This window comes from Falco biarmicus, chromosome 2 (assembly GCF_023638135.1).
Source record: "Falco biarmicus isolate bFalBia1 chromosome 2, bFalBia1.pri, whole genome shotgun sequence".
NCBI lineage: Eukaryota > Metazoa > Chordata > Aves > Falconiformes > Falconidae > Falco > Falco biarmicus.
This window is the reverse complement of record NC_079289.1, coordinates 106,435,030-106,459,782: the sequence shown is the minus strand read 5'-3', so window position 1 is coordinate 106,459,782 and position 24,753 is coordinate 106,435,030. Positions and strand designations below refer to the sequence as shown.

The 24,753-nt window shown below is 39.8% G+C and overlaps 1 protein-coding gene across 4 annotated transcripts; it reads right to left on the bottom strand.

Moving 5' to 3' along the window:
- Positions 1 to 1,764: 1,764 nt before the first annotated feature.
- On the bottom strand, positions 1,765 to 22,782 carry C2H21orf91 (chromosome 2 C21orf91 homolog). 4 transcript variants are annotated; one of them, XM_056329005.1, is made up of 5 exons: positions 22,629 to 22,782; positions 22,086 to 22,214; positions 8,052 to 8,585; positions 3,256 to 3,318; positions 1,765 to 2,238 (listed from the first exon to the last, which is right to left on the bottom strand). In XM_056329005.1, exons 2-5 carry the CDS (start codon positions 22,207 to 22,209, stop codon positions 2,078 to 2,080), a joined length of 882 nt encoding a protein of 293 aa, XP_056184980.1. In that variant the 5' UTR covers positions 22,210 to 22,214; positions 22,629 to 22,782; the 3' UTR covers positions 1,765 to 2,077. The 4 variants fall into 4 exon arrangements, with proteins under 4 accessions (XP_056184980.1, XP_056184982.1, XP_056184981.1 ...); XM_056329007.1 differs by having other exon boundaries at positions 22,545 to 22,692; XM_056329006.1 differs by having other exon boundaries at positions 22,555 to 22,688.
- Between the last annotated feature and the right edge of the window lie 1,971 nt (positions 22,783 to 24,753).

Sequence of the window (24,753 nt, the reverse complement as noted above, 5' to 3'; positions counted from 1 at the left end):
AGCCAGCCAGGGTACATGCTGACCCCCTCTGCATCCTGAGCTTAAGAAACAAAACCTATATAGCTAGATTTTCTTTTAAGCATGTTAGGTGCATACTTTCCTCTCCTGTAACCCACATTCGTATTGAGGGCAAAGCAAAAAAAAATGTGTTACTGCATGGCTTTTGTGTCCCAAAAGTTATCCTTCCCAATTATAATCCCTCTTAAAAACAAAAGAAACCCCCTCAACCTTGCCTGTATCAAACCCCTGATCTAACTTAACAAAAATAGAATACTTTGAAACGTAGTAGGAAGGTACATGCTATGCTCTTCATTCCCACAAAAGCAAACAGAAATTCTACTCACTGTCCAGTGAAGTGACATCCAGATCCTCATCAGCCTTATTGGCCACCTAGGGAATTCTAGATCCAGCCCTCACTCAGATTGTATGACGACATACAAACTCACACATTTAAGTGACAATGTTATTTCTCCTCCCACCTTAACACTTGCAATTATCTTACTACTGTATTAATAAGATTTACAGACAGACTTGCACATGGAGAGCAACCCATCTTCTGACAACCGTAACTGGGGATTACCTTGTGCACATTTACTTATAGGTCCACTTGTGTATGCAAGCAATAACGCTACTGACTTTTTCCCCACCTGAACCACAAAGTACCCCAACACAGACAAGTTCAAGTCCCCACTCATGCGTATTCTCAAGATGTTCCAAACTCCTTTTGGGGCCCTTCCAGAAATGCATTATGGAAAAACAACCTAAGTAACCAACCTATCCTATGTAGTCCAGATATCACTATAGGGAGGATGATCAATAAAACCTAGTCTGAACTTTGGCTTACTTCTCAGTTTGATTTTAACATCAAACCTAAACCTTCCCTCATGCTAGCTGTTCCTTCAGCTCAGCTATACAAATGACCCCTCGTTTTCATTTAAAGTGTAAAATCAGAAAGCACAGAGACTTTTAACTTTTCAGGGTGGTATGTTTCTCTCCCAACCCATGACTTTTTCAGTGCAAATGCAACTTTCAGTTACGCAAGTGCAGCTCTACCAACAGTCTCTTTGGCAAATATTAACTAAGATTCCTTGGTATAAGTTTTAAAAAAGCAAAGCCTATTCTGCTTTATAATGTATCTTTACTATTTGTATTTCAGAATTAAAACACTATCGCAGTCTGATCCAACTTTATATAAAAAAATCATAACAAAGTGATGTAGTAATACAAATTTATTTAGTTTCTTCAAAGTAATTTTTCAGCATTGAAAATTTCACACATATAAAACAACTTCAACTTCTATGTATGGATTTTTTTTAAAAGGAATTGCTGTGCTTTTATTTTTTAAACATCTCTCATGAACCCAATTCTTCAGTTATAAAGCTGATAAAAATAAGTGATGCACCATCATTTTTCTTTAACACATAAAATTCATCTCTTTGGGAAACAAGATTTTTTTTTTTTAAATTGTATCATGAAAGATACAAACCTGAAAAAGGATAAACAAATCATACACAAGGCATAAACATTACACAGAGTAATTCAGACATTTTATAAAGAGATCTGAAAAGTACCTAAAATAGTGATATTTAGTATAAAATTTCAATAATAAAATATTGCTCATAATAAATAAGAAAACATGAGTTTCATTAATACTGTTCTCCCCTTAAAGCTCTCTTGGATGTAACATGATCAGAATTCAAATTTTTATTTGTCCTCTGTATGAAGGAGGCAGATTTACAGGCTTTAGGTCATTTTTTGTTAGAAAGAATTTTACTATCAACAAAACACAGAATTCACTTCAAGGCTCATGCATAGTTATGGGCAAAAAAGAAAAAATAAAAGGAAAAAAAGAATCCCTAAGTGTGAATAAATGTTATTACAGTAGATTTTAATACCTAAAATATTTGCCTTTTTTGTTAAACCAAAGTGGAGTAAGACTTCTCATAGATTATGAATGCAAAGAGAAAGCTGCCCAAGTTTCCTCAAAAGCTTCTAAGTATCTGTGCAGCTGTACTTCACGGTTATCAAAGCTGTCAGGGAAAATTAGCTCTACAGGAGGAGAGAAGTTGTATCCCCTTTATATGGGGACATTTGATTTCATCCCTGCTCTTCCCATTTGTAGACATGGCAGTTTGGAGTAGTTTTTCAGCAGCTGCTCAATAGCAATATGACGGACGTTGAGCTCTGAGGCCAAAGAGTCCTTCTCCTGGACTTGCTGTGTCAGCTCTTCAAACACATCTGCAAGAACATTATTAGGTTAACACACTTGGTCCCTGTACTTTCATAGCATTAAGCAGCAGTGCTGAACATGACTACAAAAAGAGGCACAAGATATTCAAGTGGGTTCATGCACAAGAACACTTTCTCTGGTTGCAATGCAGCTTGGTGTATGCGCCATCAACCGTACAGGATCACCAGTTCATAGTTTCAGGTGACCTGAGCCAAGGTGGATCAGATCGTAACTCAAAATGAAATTGATTCTCATTGTGTCAGAAAAAGTGTGCTACACCTTGGATGCTGTGTTCAGTTTTGGGCCCCTCACTACAAGACAGACACGGAGGTGCTGGAGCACCCGAGAAGGGCAATGAAGCTGGTGAAGGGTCTCTACCACAAGTCTTATCAGGAGCAGCTGGGGCAACCAGGGCTGTTTACTCTGGAGAAAAGGAGGCTCAGGGTGGACCTTATGGCTTGCTACAACTACCTGAAAAGAAGCTGATGGAGGTGGGTGTCAGTCTCTTCTGCCAAGTAACAAGTGATGGGACAAAAGGAAACGGCCTCAAGTTGCACCGAGGGAGATTTAGATTGGATACGAGGAAAAAATTCTTTGCTGAAAGGTTTGTCAAGCATTGCACCAGCCTGCCCAGGGAAGTGGCTGAGTCACCATCCCTGGAGGTATTTAAAAGACATGTAGATGTGGCACTTAGGGACATGGCTGGATAGTGGACTTGGCAGTGCCAGATTGACAGGTGGACTCAATGATCTTAAAGATCTTTTCCAACCTAAACAATTCTATGATTCCATTAAAAAAAAAAAACGTAAAGAAAATATCATATTCTTCAAGTGCCAGTTTGTAACACCCAAGGAAGTTATATAATAGAAGCACCTAACATTTTTTTGTTTACATGGAAATGTGACAGATTTCAGTTCAAAACTTAACTGACAGGAAAGCCATTGCAATTTCTTTTTTTTAGAACAAGAACTTCTTCATTGCAAAGCAACACAAACCCAAAACGAAGAGCAGTGAAAAATTCTCACCCTGGATTTGCTTGAGCAGTTTTTCATTAAGTTGCTTTAACTCTCCAGGAGCCATCATAGTCACTGTAACAATAAAATCTGTTATTACTACTACTGAAGTCACCCAAGCACCCCTAAGCAGACTCCTGTTTTCTCAAATTGTCATCATTTGCATCCTAATAATCAACAGATGTGTGGCAGTAAATCAGAGGCAACATTATTTATCAGTCATTTGTGGAAAGTTTGAAAATTCTCTCTTTTATGTTGACAGAGATTTACCCCATAGGAAAACCTCCTCTTCAGTGTCAAAAAGCTGGAAACTCAGGCCAGGCCCTCTAAACAGTAGTGCTCAGAATCAGAATCGCTTGTAAATTGCCCGACACCTTTAAACACTTTACCTTCCTCTGACTACAAAACATGGTTTCTACAGTTTAACCCCCCGGAAAGTGCATGTGTTCAACTGTCAGCAAGTGGGCACTTCCGAGGTAAGTCCTGCTACGCTTGGCAAGCCTACAGGCAACAGGTTCCAGACAGAATTTTCGGCATGCAGTTACTTGTTTTGGCTACCAAGTTTGGTGCTTTATGTGTATAACTTACTGTTTCCACCACACACCTCGGTGACAAATGATGAAGAAAAATCTTAGTTCGATACAAAGACCAGCATACAAAAATAAGTTTACTTCTCATTTTTCTTGTGCTTTGTTCCTAGTGAGAACTAGAAGATTCTCTGCGTCATTCAAAAGCCCTCCTGTATCTCAGGCTGTGCGCATTGATCATCCTCATAAAAAAATATGTATTAAGCCTCAGGAGGAAATTATGGAAGTATTCTATGCTGCTCTGGATCAACAGCAGGAAGTAGGGAAGCAACTTCTGCTTCCCAGAAATCCCTCAACCCAGCAGTAACAGGCACAGCTTGGTGCCATGCCTGCTGCTGAGATGCCCTTGGCAGCACAGCAAAAAGTGACAATTCTGATGACCACAGGAGGATACAGGGCACTGGAACAAGCTTTAATACCTTGTAATTTTTAATTTTTTTTTTTAAACAATGCTCTAGCTTAGCAAAGCTCTCATTGCATACTTGAGAAAAACCTATGCTGCAATCACACAGCTTTTGGTCAGAGATTTCTCAGTGCAAGGAGGTTTCTTTTGTAAATTTAAAGCTTAAGTTCTGAAAAGGATGGTTTTCCCTACCCACAGGACTATTCAATCATCCTAAGCCTTCTCTTTCAAACTTTCTCATATCCTGCAGTTGTGGGATACTAACTTTCTGTCAGTATAGCCAAACAAAAGCTGGCAATAGCTAAGACAGCCTGCTTGTTACTCAAGGCATAAGGCCACTTAAGAGTGAAACAGATTGACCCTTCTCCTCCAACAGCCAGGTACAGTGGCACTGCTTCCTACCTTTGGCTATCAATACAACCGATTATTCCTTTCTCACATCTTACCACCCTTTAAGCTCCATGAAAACCCTGACTGGATTTAATATAGTAACTGACAGCTTTACAAAAATGTCAAGATTCCCCCCCCCCCCCCCTTTTATACCCAGTGGGAATATGTTACTTCCCATTTCTTCATTATTTTCATTAGCACTTCATCAATTGTAGCAGGTAGGCAGGTCCACACATTTTGTGTGCGTGTATCAGGACAGGACTGTTTCATGCCAAAATTCTGATACAAAAGTGAAGGGGAGAAGGAACAGGCCACCAAATTTAAATAAAACATTATACTATCCATAGCTGCAGTAAATTATAAAGAAATACTGACAGAGCTATTTACAGTTCCCTTACTTTTTTCTAGTAGACTGCTAGGTTGTTACAATAGAGGTACTGCAATAAGAAGGTAACTAATTCTGGCAGAGTAAGTCTAAGCTTTTCACTAAAGTACTAATGTTATATAATCATGGAGTCTCCAAATGTCTTTTAAAGCTAAATACTGCAAAAAGATTAAACAAATACTTATAATACAAGCAATAATGCCTCAAAAGTGCATTATGCAGTCTTAACAGAAAAAAAAACCCCTGTTATGCTCAAAACAGCTTTATGTTTCCCTGTCCCAAAAATCGAGATCAAGAGAGACATTCCAAGTCACTAACTTCAGTTAGATAACCCCATAAATCAGGTCAAGCTTTTATAATTCCTCTGTTAACTGCTGCCCTGATTTATGTAATCCCAATTTATGACTCCAGAGGACAGGTGGTCAAACAGCACAGCATATCTGTTTTGATTTATGGCTTTAAGACTACTAATTAACTACAAATACAATATGAAGCATCATACAGCAGTTAAATAAGATCCTTTTATAAAGAACAAGAAATGACTGAACTCTGCAAGGCCAGGTTTGTTACTCTGTTGAAGAAATGGGAGCCTAAGGAAACTGATTCCAACTTTTGACGGTACCTCTTTCTCATTCTGTCTTCCAATACTGAATTCCAGTATTACCTTGTTTTTCATCACCTAATTTTCACTGGATATTTTACCAGCTTTATCATCTTCTTTCTAAGGTCTTTGGAAATTCAGAAACCCTCTCCAATTATTTTCCTCATCTACAAAAGTAAGAATGCATATATTCCAGTTTAGGACCAGGCACTGTTCTAAAAGCAAGATGCAGCCATCTCTAGGAACTTAGTCCTAATGTATGTGATGTAGGCTGATTCCAGAGACACTACAATATCCTACGATTCTTCTGAAGTATTCTTCCAGTGATGACATTCTTAAATAATTGGAAAATGGTTTTTTTTTGCTGTTTTCAGTATCACCACAGTCATCAAAAGATTGTTCAGGTGTACTGATAAAGCCTTTAAGTGGACATGGTGGCAATAAGGGCCTTGCCATTTTCTTATGCTCTATGAATAGCAGAAAAAAATAATCTAGTAAAATGCACAAGGAAATCCAGCTACTATTAAAAAAGTTTATGCTGCTCCACAAGTTTGCTCTGCTACTGTGGGAAGATTACTAGGGTCGTGTGTGTGTGTGTGTGTGTGCGCGTGGGGAACTGGAGAAAGCTGGGACCTAACAGAAGCATAGTATTACAGAGAGCTTGTTCGGGTAAAACACAGCTATTGTTTTCAGGATGATTGGCATGCACAGAATCTACTTTACCACAGCTCCCTAAGCAACACATCCTGCCAGCTCAGCACATGCTGATTGGAGTGGAGACACCGCAGCCAGGCTCTGTGGTGCTCCGTGCAGGAATGGGAACTTGATGGTACCATGCAGCTGATAAATTGCACAGCAGTTGTCATATGAAGAATCGTCACACGGCTGCCGAGCCAACCACTGTGGTGAAATTACTACCCTCAGATGAAATAATCTCACTGTAGTACCAACCACACCTCTACCCAAAGTCACTCACTCACTTCTAAAGTATGTTATCTAAACTCCCCAATTACCACACTCTGATTTAGCATTTAACTACATACAAATCTGTGCATACAGTTAGGTCAAGCTGAGCCACTGCCTAAAGTTGTTATGAATGAAAGGACTTCTAATCAAGGGAGTCAGCCTTGGGAAGGATGAGAAACAAAGAACAGATACCGAAAAGAACACTATTACCTAAGTTATGCAGAAAGAAGCCTTCAAGTGAGGAAACTTCTGGCTATAAGAGGAGACAGGTTGATAAGGTGTTGCAATCCACTGACATTAACAGAAGATTAGTTGAAAACAGGACAAAGATAATCATGGTAGTGGGAGATCGTGGCTTCCAACTCAAATAGTCCCCCTGAGAGAGGGCAAACCCCCACTTGAACAGCATGTATAGTCAGTAGAGAACTTCAGCAGCGCTGTCTAAGGATGTGTACTAATTTGCATTTGAAGCGAGGAACTTGTAGCCAATCTTGTGTGACGAATGAATATACTATGTACCATGAAGTATAAAAAGTGAACAAATGAGGGGAGAAGTTAGGGAATACTCCATCATAAATTCTGGGATTAGTCAACAGGCTGCCCCATAGGGACACCTATCGAGTAAGAACTTTTTTCTATGACTAACTCATGCTAGCTGTTAAGTGTATTGTTTTAAGCTTGCTTTGCAGTCAGTGTATTACCACTGTCAATCTCTAAACCTTGTTCTGTCACAAACTTGCATTCTATATAATAAAATCTTCAGCTGAAGTTCATTTTTTTATAGATCTTTTGAGATTTGAGTACTTGTTATAAGGGATTTGACTCAGTGACGCTGTCTGCGGAAGGTCCCCGAGTAGTTTAGTTAAATCATCCCCTGATACAGTGGGCTGTCGAAATGCCGGTAGTGGACAGGCTGGCCGGACCCAAGGGTCTCATCTTTTTTGGGAAACCAACAGACTGATCAAATATAAAGGGTTTGAGGACACACACACTCACACACACACCCCTTCTTAACATGACAGCTACTTAACCTCTAATTTCCCTTACTGCTTAGAGCAGGTCTCTCTAAAATCTAACTCAAGGCACCACACAAGTTCAGTAAGACAGTTATTTTCAGAAGCTCAGTAATTTCCACAGGCAGTTGCACAGCCCTGTATGAAGTGACTGTGATCAACTATAACAGTAACTTTTTTGTGTAAATTAGGCATGTCCTGTATCACACTGGGGTATAACTAACAGGGAAATAAAAAACCCCACAACCAACAACCAAACAAATCTCCCACACCAACCAAACTCTCCATGCTATTTTCTTGGCCATGTAGCATTTTTCTTCACAGATTTTACAGTAACTCCAAACAATTAAAAGCTGGATTTCAGAATGTGAATTAATGCCCTGGGGGGACATTAAGTGGTCAAGAGATAATTACAAAGAATGCTCTTGCTTGCTAGGTTGTATGTAAATAGCTATATACTTACATTCTTCCCTGCTGTATTGAGGATGCCTTCTGTGAACACTGGTAAGTGAAGCGCCTTCAGCTTTTTCAGCTTTCTGGACCTGGTTGTGATTAGGCCACAAAACACTGCTGCAACAGAAGGTAGCACCTGTTTCTTGTAACACACCAAGCCCAAAATCAGTGGATTCTCTTTGCTCCAAAAGAGTTTGTGAACAACTTGAGATGCCTCCAGAATTGCCATCTATCCATTTTGCAGAGTATCTAGGTACTGGGGAGTCAAATTGTGGGAGTAATTTTCTATCAGTCTGATGTCTGAAGTTAAAAAGCTGGTGTCTGGATGTTTTTGAGCTTTCAGGATCAGAGTCTAAATCCTTGTTTTGTGCATACTGTATGATCCAGTTAATTTTTTTGCTCAAGATATTTTTTACTTCTGCATATGGACTTTTAGAGAGCTTTGATCGTGGACAGTCCTGATTTGCTATTAAGTGGAATTTTTCAAAGCAGTCTCTGTGCCCCCTTAAAGATCTTGTATGTAGAAGATCTGACTTTGGTACTCCTGTAAAGACACAATAGAAAAAAATTCACTTATTGTATACTCAACTCAATTTTTAAATTTTTACTCACAACCAACCAAGAAAACAAAAACTTAACTGATGCTTTCCTATTAACGGTCTAATGACTGTAGGCGACAAGGATATGCGATTCTCTAAAATTTTTGAAATTCCACTCAGTCTTGAGTCCTTAACATAGAAAAGGTTTTCCACTCAGGAATCTCTAGTGCAGGATTTAACAGACTACCTTGCATGTGCCTCTTGGATGATAATACAGACAAAGCAAACTGCTAACTCTACATATTGCATCGCACCCACAAACAAGCATATAAGCTGCAGAAGTAAAATAATTGCAAGCATTATCAGAAAGTTCTACAGAACAATACTGAGGACCATTCTGAGAGCAGTCATTTGTGTTCCCATCTTCTGTGGATGATGCTATGCGCCACCTGCTCAAAAAACATACTGCAGTGCGTGAGCTTGTCACCCAAGTGGTCAAACATAATTCAGAATTCAGCCCTCATTCATTTTTTTTTTCATTGGTACAAGCCTGCAGCCTAGCTAGGTAAGTTCTAATACTTTCAACACCTGTCAACATTAAACTGTCCTGAAATTAATTTCATGTGTGCTGGTTTTGGCTGGGGTAGAGTTAATTTTCTTCAGGCACTAGTATGGCGCTAGGTTTTGGATTTGTGCTGAAAACAGGGCTGACAGAGGGATGTTTTCACTACTGCTGAGCAGTGCTTACACAGAATCAAGGCCTTTTCTGCTTCCTGCACCACCCCTCCTATGAATAGGTTGAGGGTGTACTAGTAGTTGGGAGGGGGCACAACCGGGGAAGCTGACCCCAACAGACCAGAGGGATATTCCACACCATGTGACATCATGCTCATATAACATTACATATAAGGCTGGGGGAAGAAGGAAGCAGAGTGGACATTTAGAGCAATGGTGTTTGTCGTCCCAAGTGACTGTTAGGCATGATGGAGCCCTGCTTTCCTGGAGACAGATGGCTGAACACCTGCCCGCCCATAAGTAGTGAATGAATTTCTTGTTTTGCTTTGCAGCCTTGATTTACCTAATAAACTGTCTTGATCTCAACCAACAAGTTCTCACTTGCGCTCTTCCAATTCCCTCCCCCATCCCATGGGGGTACATGGGAGTGAGCAGCTATGTGCGGTTTAGTTGCCAGTTGGAGTTAAACCATGACATTGTGTAAGATGAATGTTTATTCTCCTCTTTGTCCTCCTTCAAAGACTATCCAAATAGCTATAGCAGGTAACCTACTCAAACCTCAAATTGGTAGTGATTGACATGTTGTAATGGAACACCATCTGTGAAGATAGACAGTTGGTGAGTGAACACAGATGACAGGAGAAATGACTATTTCAGGTAGTTAATACTACTCCAGAACAAAATTACTTTCTGCAACTTCAGTGGATATTTATTTTTCTTCAGATTCACCAACACAGTAGATTTAGTCATCAAGTCCAGGAACAGTTCAACATTTACCTCAACAGCCAGTATACTACTTGGGAGGTTTCCAACATCATGAACAACAATTCTGTCAAGCTCCTCATTGCAAATAACAATGTACCTGTGAGCCACTGGCTGTAAGTGCTCAATGCTTACTAAAGCCAGAATATTTAAATTAACATATGGTAACATAATTTGATCTCTGAAACTAGGCAACATGACCCAGCGGCAGCCATTTTACCTTTTAGCACAGAAGGAAGTATATAAAAGCAATTAAAATAAAACCTATGAAATGTAACACATAACAAAATCTGATAATAGAGACTTCAACGAGCAATTAGCAGAATGCTACAACAGTTCTCAGTTATATCTGACCCTCTTAAATTCTTGTGGTAAATTTTAAGCCCCCCACCACAAATGACTACAAAGTGATAAGCTTTTTTTTAAGTGATTAAATTCTGCAAAATCTCAAACTAATCTCAGAAACAAGCTACAAAAGTACAAAAGTAAAATTCTTAACACGAAACTAGCAAAAAACAAATCCAAGCACTTCATTTTGATTATCTCTGTTGCTGGTAACTGGTGTTTAAAGTTGGGGAGTTCAAACATTGGGAGCAGCCAGTAAAAATTTTTGATTTTCCACTCCTTGGGCAGCATTGAAACTCAAAAGCATTACTTTTCTGGTCAAGTTTGTAAGAGCATACGCCAAATTTATGGGGCAAAATGACAACTGTGTGGGAAATTAAAGGACAGCAGTGGAATTTATTTTGTTCTTAGCAGCAGGGGAGAAAGGTAAGGTCATGAAAACAGACACTTCTGTCCATGAACTAAGCATCAGGACAAACAAAAACCACATCCTAGCCCGAGACACCTTTTAAGAAGGAAGTTCTTGAGCAAAGTACAAAGACAGATGTTGTATTCATGGGTAGAGTCAAGATTCTCCCTCTACAGCTCAAAATATCAACCTCTTTCAGCAAATAAGACATTCACTAACTTTTCTTAAGCTCTACATGATCTACTGCCTACTTGCAAGACTATCTTCCCTCTCTATCCTTACAGAGACTTTTAAAAAAACCAAACACATTTCTAGTGAAAACAAGGAAAGACAAGTCATTTGTTTTCATGACTTACAAGCACAATTTAAATACAGCAAGTATGCTTAACTCAAGTAGCATAATGGAAACACTTAAATCTTTAAGCCATCAAGGAAAAGCAAACACTGTCAACTGAGGTTATATGGCATATATTCACAACCTGGCAAACCCTACAAAACCAGAACGATTTGTTCAATGTCATCTGCTTTACCCAAGTGATTCTTCAACATGCCACACTGTTGATTCTTAAAGTGATTTCTTTTACTTACAGAAAACAACATCAGATTGGCTGAAAAACAAGTTTTAGACAATTTTCTATACAGTCAGGAACCCACCTAACAACTTGACCATAATGTGAGTGAATAAAGCCAACATCTTCTGATCACAGGACGGAGTAATCCTGTCTAAAGTAAATACTTGAAGATTGGGAGAAGAAGGAGGAAGAGAACTGCATAAAGCACAGTCAGAAAATCTGAGACACATACAGTTTTGCACAGACCGTTTCTGTGTTCATGGCTACCTAAAAAAACCCACTTAAATCCTTTGAGGCTTTCCATTTCATTATTTCCACAAGAATAAATGTGACATGTCCAGTAAGATGGCAGTGTGTGGCCACACAAAATAAACACACCATTTCAGTTACAGAAAAAAAAAAGAATGAGTGCATCACAACTTTATGAAGCCCCATCTGATTTTTATGTTCAAGCCATAAACCCAAGGTCACTCAAGTCTCTCCTCCTGACAAATCTTTTAAAAAAGAGCTCCGGACACTGTTATCTTCCCCACTTGAGGCATGCTGCTCAAAGAAATCTATTTTATCAGAACTCAACAATACCAGATATGCCAGAATACCAGTAATATCAGAAATTAGCAACCATTACAGAAGAAAAAAAATGTTTCTTCTGAAGTCTAGGTTTTGCTATTTATATGCCACATATTAGCCATAATGTCACTGTTTCTGCACACAGAACATGTCACTCCAAAACACTTTCAGTATACAATAACAATCCCTTCCCGCCCGCACACCCCTCCTTGAATTTACGTACTTCCCCATCTCTTATTCCACTGAAAATCCAGCAAGGGTCTAGCTAAGTGCTCTTCAATACAGTAAGGAACAGAAAATGTAGAATTGCTAACAGACTTGCTTCAGATTTCACATAGCTGGTCTGGATTTCTACGGTAACAAATACATGCAAAAAAACCCCAAACAACCCTCAACCTTTCTTGTGTGCTAAGGTGATAATTAGTCCTTTCCTATACAGAGAACGTGAATAATATCAGCCACTAACCTAAAAGAGCTGAGCATTCATAGCAGCTGCTGTGCCAGCACAAACTAGTAATGACATACCAGTATTACAGCAAGTAAGAGTATGCTTCTTTGACACAAATACTTCTGTCATGGGCAATACCATCAGCTTTATGAGGCAGAAAAGATGCCTATTTCTCTTTGGTAAGACTTAATACTCTACTCAGATTACTTCATATTTTTTCCTTCATCATAACTGCAAAAAATCTGCCAGCTGGTAAACTGGCATGATTAAAACAAATGATATATAAAGATGACTCAGTATTAAAAGGCACATTATTCAACAATATACACAAAGAGACAAATAAATCAAGGCAAGACTTCTGTGCATTACAAGTAGTAATATCCTAATTTTGATAAACAGCTATTGTCAGTTCTGGTTTTTTGGTTTTTTTTTTTACAGGGTTTCAGTTCTGTCTCAAAGTTCCTGTTTGCTAATATCCATCTCAATCTTTTTATTTTTTGGCTGGTTGTTCACATCAGCAATCATACAACCATCAACTTTTTTCTCCCCACATTCGTAGGTATATGTATATTTTCCCCTTGTCTTACTTTCAAGAACAGGACTGCAGACTATGTCCAAGTACATCCTACCCTTCATATTTATTTTTTCAGAGAAGGAAAAAGAACTCCAAAAAGCCTACAACCATCCACAGCAGGAAAGTTTTATCTGCAGGTGAAAAAAAAAAAAAAAAATCACAAAAATTCAGGAATATCTTGAAGACCATATCTAACTAATTTAAGACAGCAGATGCTATCAGGAAACAAGCTCATGCCAGAGATCATTCCTCAAATGAACAATATTCACAGGGGATGCCAAACCTCAAGAAAAATAATAGAAGAATGTAAGTTAAATGTTTGCCATCCATTATTTGCTTCCGATTCCAGCAACCCATGTGTCCTAGATGAAATATGAATGGCACCACTTCACTCAGCAATATCTTTGAATGTTGAGCACTTGTAAGAACAGGGCTGCTTATTTAACAGCTTGGTATTTAGGCATTTTTTTTTTTTAATATTTCAATTTGTAAGCCATGCAAGGCCGAAACTCTTCCTCTATACTGGTAGAGTTCTCAACATAAGAGTCCTAATCCACTTCTGCAAAACAATTTTGTAAATGAATGACCAGCAATCAGGCAATTTATAAAGTAGACATCACAACAGTGTGTACTAGTTATTTGTAAGTGCAAAGTATCAGGCAGCAAGGAGAGTATCTGCCTTATAACAAGGTGTGTAATCACACCACAATAAATTCCATGCCATTTTAAAGTATTTGTACTTGAAAGTAAATCAGTCTCCATCCTATTAAAGTTTTGGGTGGTTTTTTTTTTTAAGAAGTCTACAAAGACTTTGTTTCTATCTTTGCAACTGATTCACCAATAACTATGTATAACTTCTTCCTGATAAAGATACAGAACTCAATTGAAAAATTTGCTCAGATTTATCTATAAAAGCTGGCTAGGATTATTGTCTTATTTGGATATTATTATGAACAAGTTCAATTCAAAAGGAATGCTCTTGAAGACTACTAGACTATTACACATATCTTCATAAATGTTTCCATTAAAAGAAACAGTGATCATGAGCCTGGTGTTTGTCTTCCACTTTTTTTTTTTGGCGCCCCCCCCCCCCCCCCCCCCCATTTGCTTGTTATACATTTGTAAAAAACATTCTTATTTGGTCTTTCAGCTCCATCAATTAGAAATAATGTTGAAGAAAGCCTGTATTCCTTTCTTAGCAATTTATAATGCAATGATGGAAACTAATTGTTTTTGCAAGGTTGAATAACCTTAGCTTGAGCAGCTGAAGAGGAAAAAACCCCCAGAATTTAAGATGGAGTGAACTAAAATTAACAAGAATTACTTCTATACACATGAATAGTCACTAATAAGTTTGTACTATGGCACTAGTTAATTAAAGCTATATTAAAGTCCCTTTAAAGAATTTACAAATACTTATGGGTAAGATTTATACCTGACCATAGAGAAAGGAAAAGCTGTCTTCTCAGTACAGTGCTGGCATCCACAATACATACAGCTTCCGTAAAGGTGTAAAGTACATGTGATTATTAAGGACAGTCAAAGAAGAAAAAAAACACACTTCATAACACAAATCTGTACAGTATTGGCAGCATGGGTGAATTTACCTGTTTAAGTCAAAACACTTAGAAAAGGTATACTTCAGCTAGTTGTGGAGGCTGCCTTCACAGCAAGTAAAGAAACACTTCTCAGGCACAATTCACCTCATCTTAAACCGTTACTGTAGAAAGATTTGTGATAAGCACCCATGCTTTTTCCTTTAATCCTGTAAGTAAGCAAGAATCCTTGCGAAGGGTGCCAGTCCACTGCAGTGTACTTTTAAGAACCCAGCCTTCACTAAACGTTCTGAAATGTTCCAACTGCTGCTCCTCTCAGCTGTCCACCTCGCACATTATGCACATACAGTATCATCTGTGAACAGGGATGTTTAGCCAGCTCACGAAACGGTTCCTGAACATCTGCTAGCATCCACTAGGAACATGAAGATCCGATAAGCTCAAGTATGGTTTACCTAGGGCACAGGGCTCAGCACTGCAGCAGACAGGGAAGTGCTTCACAAGACGTTAAATGTTCACATCTGCCTATTTTAAGTCACTGCTGCATATCAGTCTGCTTATTAAGAGTGCTCAAAGAGGGGGGTTCTTAAAAGTAGATCCCAAGGCCTGTTCAAAATACATTGAATAAAACCAGCCTGTGATGACCTAAGACAGCAAGTCATCCAGATGTCTAAATGACAAAGGGATGGAGAAAACTGGTATTCTTCAGTCGTACAATTCTGCCGACACTGAAAAATAGGATCATTAGAGACATGTATCTCCAATACATTTGCCTGACAAGACTTAAAGCCAAATGCTATTTTTAAGTGTATGCATGCAATTTCATTTGTGAGTTAAGTCTATTTATTAGACTGCCCAGAAGGAAAATGCCACTGCTATTCAATAACTTCTAAAAACAGACACCTGTAAAGACCAGATATTATTTTGTTCTTAAATTAAAGTTCTCTCCTCAATTTCAAATGATAAAGCCGATGCATTCCGTACATCAAGAGCACACACAAATCATCTCCCACGGCATTTCTATTAGCTCATTTATATTCTAGCACATAGCAAGGATGTACTATGTAAGACAGAACCAAGATCCAACTGATCCTTCAAAAATATTTTCAAAATTCATCTTCCCAATAAACTACTGAACTATCTAAGAAGAGAATTTACTACTCTATCAGACAAAGCAGTACATTCAGATGAAAACTTTACTACTGAAACTACTATGTTAAAGGTGTCTCGTACTTCGTAAGAAAAATCAGTTGAACTGACCTAGAAGAGAGTGAAAGGCATGAGACAGTATTTTTGTATTCTGGATGATGACAGGTAAGTAACAACTGCTCAGTTCACTTGTTTGCATGTACAAACCTTCCAAAATCACACACAGACAATTCAAAAATGTACTTTTAGCAGTAGCCATACAGGTCTACTATTACTTAGTGGTACTTAAACAGCACTTAAAGATTAAGAATACCATCTCCAACTATGTTTGGACTTGAATTCACAATTAAGAGGTTTACTGGAAACTGCAGCAAGTTCCTCAAGTCCATTCAAGTTTGCAGAAGTGAGTCATACTGCTGGAGTGCAAATGCTACCCTGAAACAAGTTTTCAACTGTCTAGCCTAAAGGGCAATGATGAAATGTTTTAGCTTTTGTTGACAGAGTAACGTATTTTATTGGTTATTATTTCATGAACATTGAAAAAATAAGGATATGCATGCATTCTGTAAGCAAGAACAGAATGAAATTAAAACAGCAGTTTCCAATCCTTTCAGTTATACCTTACAATCCGTTTTGTTTCAGTGAGATATTCTTTTGTAGGGTGCAAGAAGAAAAAAGGAAAAATTTGAGAATTTGAGTGCTTACAGCTTTTAACAACTAAATCCCCTCCCCTCTCCCTATTTCTTTTTAAATGTGAACACAGAATGAGGATATTACACAAGATTTTAAAGACCTTAACAGGAAAAAAGCCATGCACTAAGGCAGTTTTGTTTATAGCATCTTTGTCTCAACCTGGAGACTGGGATGCACCAACTTAATACTGAAATTGCTTCAAATGCTATGAGTCTATCAGCACTTTAGAGGACCACGGAAATGTAGCTATCTTAACATAAGTCAGGGAATAGATGCCCACTATCTGTTCTTTCGTATTACAAGACCTGGATATGGACTATCATTTGCTGTTCAGCCACTGTTCAACTCTAAACAGAAATGGAAGCAAGCCAGTTTGCTTGTCAGCTAGCATTCTTCAAGATGTTATCGCAGTTAGCAGCACCAGATAAGCAAAAGATTGAATAAAAATCAGCTCAAAGAATCAGATTTTCCCCTTCTATTACAGTTTCGTTTCCTTTACAAACCCTTGTCTTTCAGGAAACTCACATATTTTCAAATAATTCTGCATTAAGACATACCAGCATAAAACCAGGTTAAGATAGATACATTATCAATGACAAATAACGTAATGCTAAATTGTAATTATTACAGACTTTCAACTTTGAAACCTTCAGAGACAAGTCCCATGTTTGAACAAATACATTCAAGTACTAATTTCCTGAAGCTGGGATTTTCACAGGCATTGTCCAGAGGATCACAAAGCACGCATTAATGAAGGACACATCTGCACTGCACAATGCATTCCCATGTGAAGGTATACAAACAACTCCAAGCAGCGCCACCGGCAGCACAATAGCTTACTGCTCTAGCTGCCTCTGTCTGGGCTGCGAAAAACAGGCTAGGCTGTTAGATCCTGGTAACCAGAGCATTAGAAGGCACAGCTGGGTATCAGCGCCACATTCTTACCCAGAAACCCTACAACCAGAGTTTCAAAGAAGCTTGTAGGGACATCATACTCAGGCAGGTGGTTTTGTTTTGTTCATATATACAAATACATGAAGCATTTATACATACACACACATATATTCTTTTGTGTGTTCAGGTATTTTCCCCCTACCCTCCAGTTGTAACCGCAAATCTGTTGTTAGCATTATGTATTTCCTACCAGAATTCAGTTATCATTCTTCCATACTTTAATGAAATAAAAAAGGAGGAGGAATTTCTCACAACTGACCACAACACATGATTTCCTGGCTTATGCAGTCTAGTTATATGTGAATTTAAAATGTCTCCTGTTTCAATCCACAGATTGCTACTCTGACACCTACTTAGAAAAAGAAAACAGTACACAACAAACTCTGATGTTCATTTCGCCTGCACAAGGAAAAAAAAGCCAACATCAAACTCTGGCAGATCCAAACTGCCAGGATAGTCTAAACTTCATCTAGAACTTTAAAGCCACTGTACAGAATCAGCTTAATTTCTCAAAGTTTTAGTTTAGTATTTTGTATGTAAGTACTGTGCATACTTTAAACTTTAAGAATCACATTAGTATTCTGTTGTGCTAAATCACCTGATAATTATCCTTCAGACATGCAAGCTAGTTTTGCAATGAAAGTATTTATGCACAGCTTAGTCCACTCAGCGTGTGGACTCCTCAAACTAAGTGAGCTGAAAGAGCAAGTACTACAGGGAGAAAAATACTGTCCTTTCCATACACACTGCCTCCCCACACTCACCCCGTTTAGACTGAAGATTAGCACTACCAAACTCTCCCATGCATGTTCTTCTTTCCCTGTTCATGAAAGGCTAGTAACATGTAATAGGAGAAAGTTTAAACCTCCATCTTGGGATTCTGCATGACTGTTTTCCCTTTTCTAACCTTTTTTCAGTCAACTTCAGAGAAACAGACCCTATAATCCATATACATCACTCCTGAATAAATGCTGGGACAGACACTGCAGCTGAACTCCAGACAGCACTCAAACTAGTGGTTTCTGTCAATTAACTGAACTTTGTAAAAAACAACCACATTTTAGGCTAAGCTACCATTTTATTTCATTAAAGAGCTAAAAATTTGCTATTAAAAAATTATGATGGAAACCTGACTTTTGACAAAAACCATAAAGGTTTTATGACACAGTAAATAACTTCCTCATTCAGAAAATCAGCAGTTATTTAATTAAGACAGACCATAGATCAGATTTTCTGTAGTCTTCTCTATAAAGGACTATAAGAATAACTTGACGACTCCCTGCCCCCAATTACATATCACTATCAAGCTGTTGTCCACACATAATAAAGGTTACAAAACCTCACCCCGACGGCAGCAAAATAAAGGCTGAGACATATCACAACTGTGATCCAGGAAGAGGTCTGTTGAGTCATCATAGATGGGGATGGTGTCAGCTTTGCTCACTTCTAATTACTCATCTTAATTAACCAAAACAATCAACAACATTACCATCTACATGCAAGCAAAACTGTACAGCTGTTGAACTCGGATGTCAGAAGACACAAAGATTCACCAGTACTGAACTAAATGTAATTAAGTGCAGCAGGTAAATTGTATTTCTGTAGTGTTTCGTTTATATACATTTGAGACAGTCTCTTTCAGGGGGGTTCAGGTGATCAAGTCTTGGGCTAGATCAGTTTCAAGTGCACAGATTTACCACAGACAGCTTTAAGCTATCAGAAACTTGCCTGAAGGAAAACAGAATTGTCCTCATGAGTTTTGTTAAAGCATTAGAGTCTAGACACCCTTTTAAAAAAGGAAATTGGGAAAGCTGCTTCCAGAATTTCATACATAGATTCATGGAATCATAGAATCATTTAGGTTAGAAGAGACCTTTAAGATCACTGAATCCAACTGCTAACACTGCCAGGTCCACCAGCACTTGCACATGCATCCGCAATGCTCCCTTCTAACCTGACCCAACTCCCAGTGAGGTCGGGAAGGATGGAAGAGGTGCTACACACTCCCCTTAAATCAGACAGCACTTAGCACATGCAAGTTTGCAGAGTGCTGCAAACATCCTGTGAGATGCTGAGCTGTGACTAATAGGCTGCCTGTTATTGAACAGCATTTCCTACTTCACTGAGGGACAAGTCACGCACGCACATCAATGCTAAAAATGAGCAAGCCTTAAGCACTGTCCTAGCTGTTGCATTAATATCTTTTTAGAATAACCTATTTCACTCCCTCGAATTACTTAAAAATGTGTTTTATCGCTTGGATCTTTAAATATGATGGTAAATAAAAAGGCAAACTTTTAGTGAGAACAACACTTATTTGTAAGTGTGGGATAGCACATCTACAAAATTGATAGAACTTATACTTGATTCTGTTTAACAAGTAGCTATGATATAATGCAGCTGAACTTCATTAAAATAGAAGCAGAAGGTCAGTATGAAAACATCCACTACAACATTCAGAGTTAGTGAATTATTCATCTCACTCCCTACCCAGGGCTGCCAAATTATTTATTTTTTTAGATGTAAGTCACAGTCTTTGTCACAGGAAAATACAGGAATGTAGCAGACATGTCAAAAGTAGGAAGGGCAGAACCATGGACATGGTAAAGGGCTGGCTCATGCAGTGGTTCTGCTACAAAGTCTTACGATGATTCTTTATAAAATGTCACTCACACAGCCTCTGCTGGCCTTAAGCCTCCTCTCCCTATAAGCACGTTTTTTCGAAGTGGTACAGAGAACACAGAATATCAGAAATTGAGGCATTTTGATGCTACAGAAATCAATCATATTAATATTTTTCATTTACTATGCAAAATAAAAGGTTAAGAATGGTTCATGTAATTTCAGGTGAGCTTTCATCACTGTTCTGCTCTAGTAGCCTTCCTTTAAAATTAACTGAAAATTTAGAAGATTATGCAAAGTAGTCTGCTGCACAGATTAAGTCTCTACTATTATTAAGGCTACTTAGAGTTCCAGGAAGGAAAAAAAAAAAAAAAAAAGCTGTTCTAGCTAAAACACGAAATCATTTTGTAAAGTAATATCCGTAAGAAGTAACTTCAACAAATCCACAGCTTATCGCAAAACTGAGCACAGACAGAAACCATCCAGCGATTTTTTAATGTGTTCTGTTTTATCTGTTTCACCACTTCCAAAAATAAATTACATTCTGAAGGTAACTGAAGTACTTAATTCTCATTATGGCAATATTTTTTTCCTCATCTTAAAGCCTAGAGAGAGAAACATCTTAATCCCACTCCACACTGAGAACTGTAGACCTATAATTTTAAAGCAGTAAGAAAACTCAAGCAGACTGACAGGTTGTCTTATGTTAGATTGTTGCTCTGACTTTTATTGAAAAGTGCAAATACACAGGCATATACCTTCTAAACAAAAGCATTAAGCATTCAGACTACTAATGAAGTATGAAAGTATTGTTCAGATTAAAATATATTGCCTCTAGCAGCAAGAAAGACCTTAAAGGCATCACTTTTTAAAAATCAAAACACAGTACTGAGTCAGTATTTAAAAGTGATTACAATTTACTAATGCATTTTTCAGATTTCTGTAACATAAGAAGAAAATTTTATTACCTATACATGCATTGAAAGTCAGATGCAGAATTATAACTGTACAGAATACATAACCTTACAGCTCCCTACATTCCAGTCAAGTTTTATGCTTCTAGGGTTCAGAATAAGTGACTAGACCACTGGGTACAGTGCTCATATCTCACAGCACTTTCCACTTAGAAATACTTGATCTTAAGACTTTTAGTGTACTTTCCTATGTACCAAACACACAACAAATCTTACTATCCGTCATCAAGAAACAGTATTATCATGATAGTGTTAAAATCTTCCCATTCAATTGCCCCATACCAATACAGATTATCTTAGGCAGTCACATGCACATACAATTGGCAAATACTACTTTATATAACTGGAACAAATTACTTTGTTGCCCCCAGAATAAAGCGATAATGTTTATACTTTCAAAAAATGCTTATTTGAATTCAAGGGAAGTAACTAATCTACCGCTCATTCATGTCCAACACTTGATTCATACACGGAGAGCTGCAAAAAGATAGGTAAGTTCTTTAGCAAAACAAGGTTTGAAATTCTAAAACTATAATTCTGGAGGCCAAAATGGTATTAGAAGACCGGTCTTTTAAAGAATGGCCAAAATTGCCACTTTATAGTTTGCAGACTTTAAGAAGGTTTGACAATAAACTCAGCTTTATCACGGTACATGTATTACCACGTTATGAAAGCAGTAAGAAATAATCTCAATTATTTCTGGTGAAAGTGAAACATTGATTCTGCTTCAAAAAAAACCTACTATGCTTTAAAGTTTGCAGTAAGTTCTGTGCAGACACCTTTAACTATTGAACAAAAACCCTGAATAAAAGCAGAACATAAAACTCCTAACCTGAATTAACATCGGAGGTCTAATATCAGAAGATGAAATTATCACCAGGACATTTCAGCAGCTCTTGAAATGAGGGTACATCTTTACACCTAGAGGAGCAGGCGCTAGAGCAGCTACGACACCCACCTTTACTGGAAACGAGCTACTCTGCAACCTGACTACTTTGGCCAGCCAAAAAAGTTTCTAAGCACACACGTTTTCAAACCTAAGCCTTCTGGAAAGCTTTGAGATAAGCTCAGTCTGCGTTCAGCTCCAAGGTAAGCAATCTACGACTGAAGCTCGCACAAGATGACTCTTACTAAGACGTTACCTTCGATATTCAGTTCAAAACAAACGTGGCAAAACGACAGCGTTTCCTTCTCGGTCCCCAGCTTGCAGACGCTGCAGACGTTGTCATCGTCCAAGTCGATGCTCACAAACTGCTCTTCGTTCATAGTGCCTCTGAGGGGGGAAGGGGGGGGACAAGGGACGGGACCGTTACTCCAGCCGCCCCCCAGGCGAAGCCCCGGCCGCCCCCCGGCAGGCAGCGCCCCAGGCCCGGCTCCGGCCCCCGCTGAAACCGCCAGCCGAGGGCGGGACGAGGGAGGCAGCGTCCCAGCAAAGTTTCTTCCTCGGGGCACGGCTAGGGCAGCGGCCAAACCGCCCCGCGGGCCCGGCCGGGCCCGAGCCCTCCCGCCGCCTACGCGCCCGCGTACCCCTTCCCTCCCCCCCCGAGGCTGCCCCGTCCCGCCCCGCTTCCCCTCCGCCCCGACCTCAGACCCCTCATCACCTCCACCCACCCCGCTCCGCACACCGGCGGCGCGAACGCTCCGCCACCACCAGAGCCGCACCGGCCCGTCCCCGTCCCGCTCACCGCCGCGCCGCTGCGGGCCGCCGCGCAGCCGCCCCGGTGCCGCGCTCCACTATTGTTCAGCCGCCAGCGCCTCCGCCGCCGGAGCTCGGCGCCAGGCACCGCCCGCCGCTTCCGGCCGAGACCACGGCTCCTGCGGGACGGGGAGGCCGGGCGTGCTGGCGCCGCGCTCCGCCGCATCCCGGCGGCTGGCGTCGCCTCAGAGCCGGGCAAGAAAGGGCGACAACGCGGGAGGGGCGAGCGACTACGGCCTCTCCGGGCCTTCGCGCGGCTGCAGCGACGGGAAGCTCCCCTGCCCCCCGGCTGCAGTTGGGCTCGCCCAGACCGCGGCGGCTGTGGTGCCCCGCGCGGGGGGGGCGGGGCGCAGCGCTGAGGGGAAGCCGCCCCGGCGCGGCGGGCAGGGGGAGGCGGCGCTGCCGTTCTGCTCTCTCGCCTTGGGCCGCGTTCCGCTATTATCGCAGCGTACATTTACGTTTAATTAGCTGGTGGTGTGTAACACAGCGTACGCTTGGGATTCGTGTTGGCTAGGTTTTGTTAGAAGTGAAAAAAATAACTTGCGTATAGGAGCTGAGACCAGGGCGGGCCGGGCGAGCGGCCGCGGGGCGTGAGGCCGACCCCCGGCAGCCAGCGTGCGGAGCGGGAGGGCCTGCGTGGAACTGTAACTGTGCGGGGCCATAGCTCAGGGTGGGGTGATTCCAACCTGAACTTTCTAGGGAATAAAAATAGCTCCTCAGGGACTGGTGGTTTTCACTTCATGTAGCTACGGAGGAAAGAAAGCAAAAAGTTAGTAGAACAGGGTTAACAGTCAAGTGTGTATGAAAGGAAAATTGAGGAGAAAGAATGTGTGAGAAACACATGAGAAACAGTCTTAAAAGTCCCAAGTATACATATTTGATGTGATGGAAAATACTAAGCACAGGTTATAAGTATGATCTGAATGGAAAGTAAACCCAAGCGAGGTCTGTGCCTGCACTTCGTAGATGAAGCCACAACTGGTAGAATGTACTGTCTGGAGAATTTCCACAACTGACAAATTACATACAACGCATTCCTACATGTCAGAGTAGGATTACTTATGAAAGAACTATATAATCTTCCAGAATCCCCTCTGTCAAAGCATGTCTCTACAGTTTTTATTGTTTCTGTCACTGTATTAACTTGGGTTTTTTTCTTCAATTTTATCAAAAAGAAAGAGAAAAAGGAAATCCCATGCTGTGCTAGTCCCATACTTCACAGCCATTAAGTAGCAAATTGACTTCAGATCTGCTTCTGTCAGAGGATGGCGGGACATGTTTCATCTCAGAGCTTCCTGAAATCTTCCTCAAATTGTTTTTCTCATGGGCTGAGACTGGACTTGGGAGAGGGGTTGCATTTTCTTGTCCCTTTGTCCGCTTTTTTTTTATATACTTGGAGGGCAAAGAAGCAGCACCCTGACTTAATTGCAAAAGCAGTATTATGACAGAAAAAAAATTATATCAGCCTGGGGTAGAAGATTTAGAAACGGTAAGGACTGGACAGATGATGGTAGAGGATTAGAAAGTCCATAAATATCGGAGTGTTTTCCCTTTCAGAATCAGATATAAATCCAAAGGCTATTGAGTTTCAACAGCCCATCACCACAGTGCAGCAGCAGCAGCTGTGAAATCCAATGGCAAAAAAGCAATGAATCTTGTTAAGAAATGACATGTGGGAGACAGCATGGCTCTCAGTAATTGAGCTGCTTTTTTTGTAAAAAATTGCACTAAAATATAGAGATCATTGCAATAAAAATACTGAAAGAGAACCAATGTTTCAGGCGCAAAGTTATGAAAAAGCCTAGCAAATGCCAAGATGAAGATAGTCTGTGCATTCTTAGCACATGCATGCTGCCCACGATGTGGTTTATATCTGTACATACACATGTATATTTCCTCCCAGGTCTCTTGATTCATCAGTGCATGTTATTTGAGCTAACAGGTTACTTACATTGGGAAATTATTTTAGTAGCAAACAGATCAGTTGTCTTTTTATAGTTTTTTTTTCCCTGCTGAGTTTGCATTTTCATTATGGAGAAGCTTTGGCAGTGATCATGTTTTAATAATTCCCACTGCTTTACCTTCTCCCAGCTGCTTGGTTGTGTTGCCACAGT

What these genes read in the sequence shown, in the direction of transcription:
- C2H21orf91 (XM_056329005.1), bottom strand. Translation starts at nt 22,209, where the DNA reads ATGAACGAAGAGCAGTTTGTGAGCATCGACTTGGACGATGACAACGTC. An exon ending in TTTTGAACTGAATATCGAAG is followed by an intron (nt 8,586 to 22,085) that starts GTAACGTCTTAG and finishes GTGTCTTTACAG; the next exon opens with GAGTACCAAAGTCAGATCTT. An exon ending in TCAATACAGCAGGGAAGAAT is followed by an intron (nt 3,319 to 8,051) that starts GTAAGTATATAG and finishes TTATTGTTACAG; the next exon opens with TGACTATGATGGCTCCTGGA.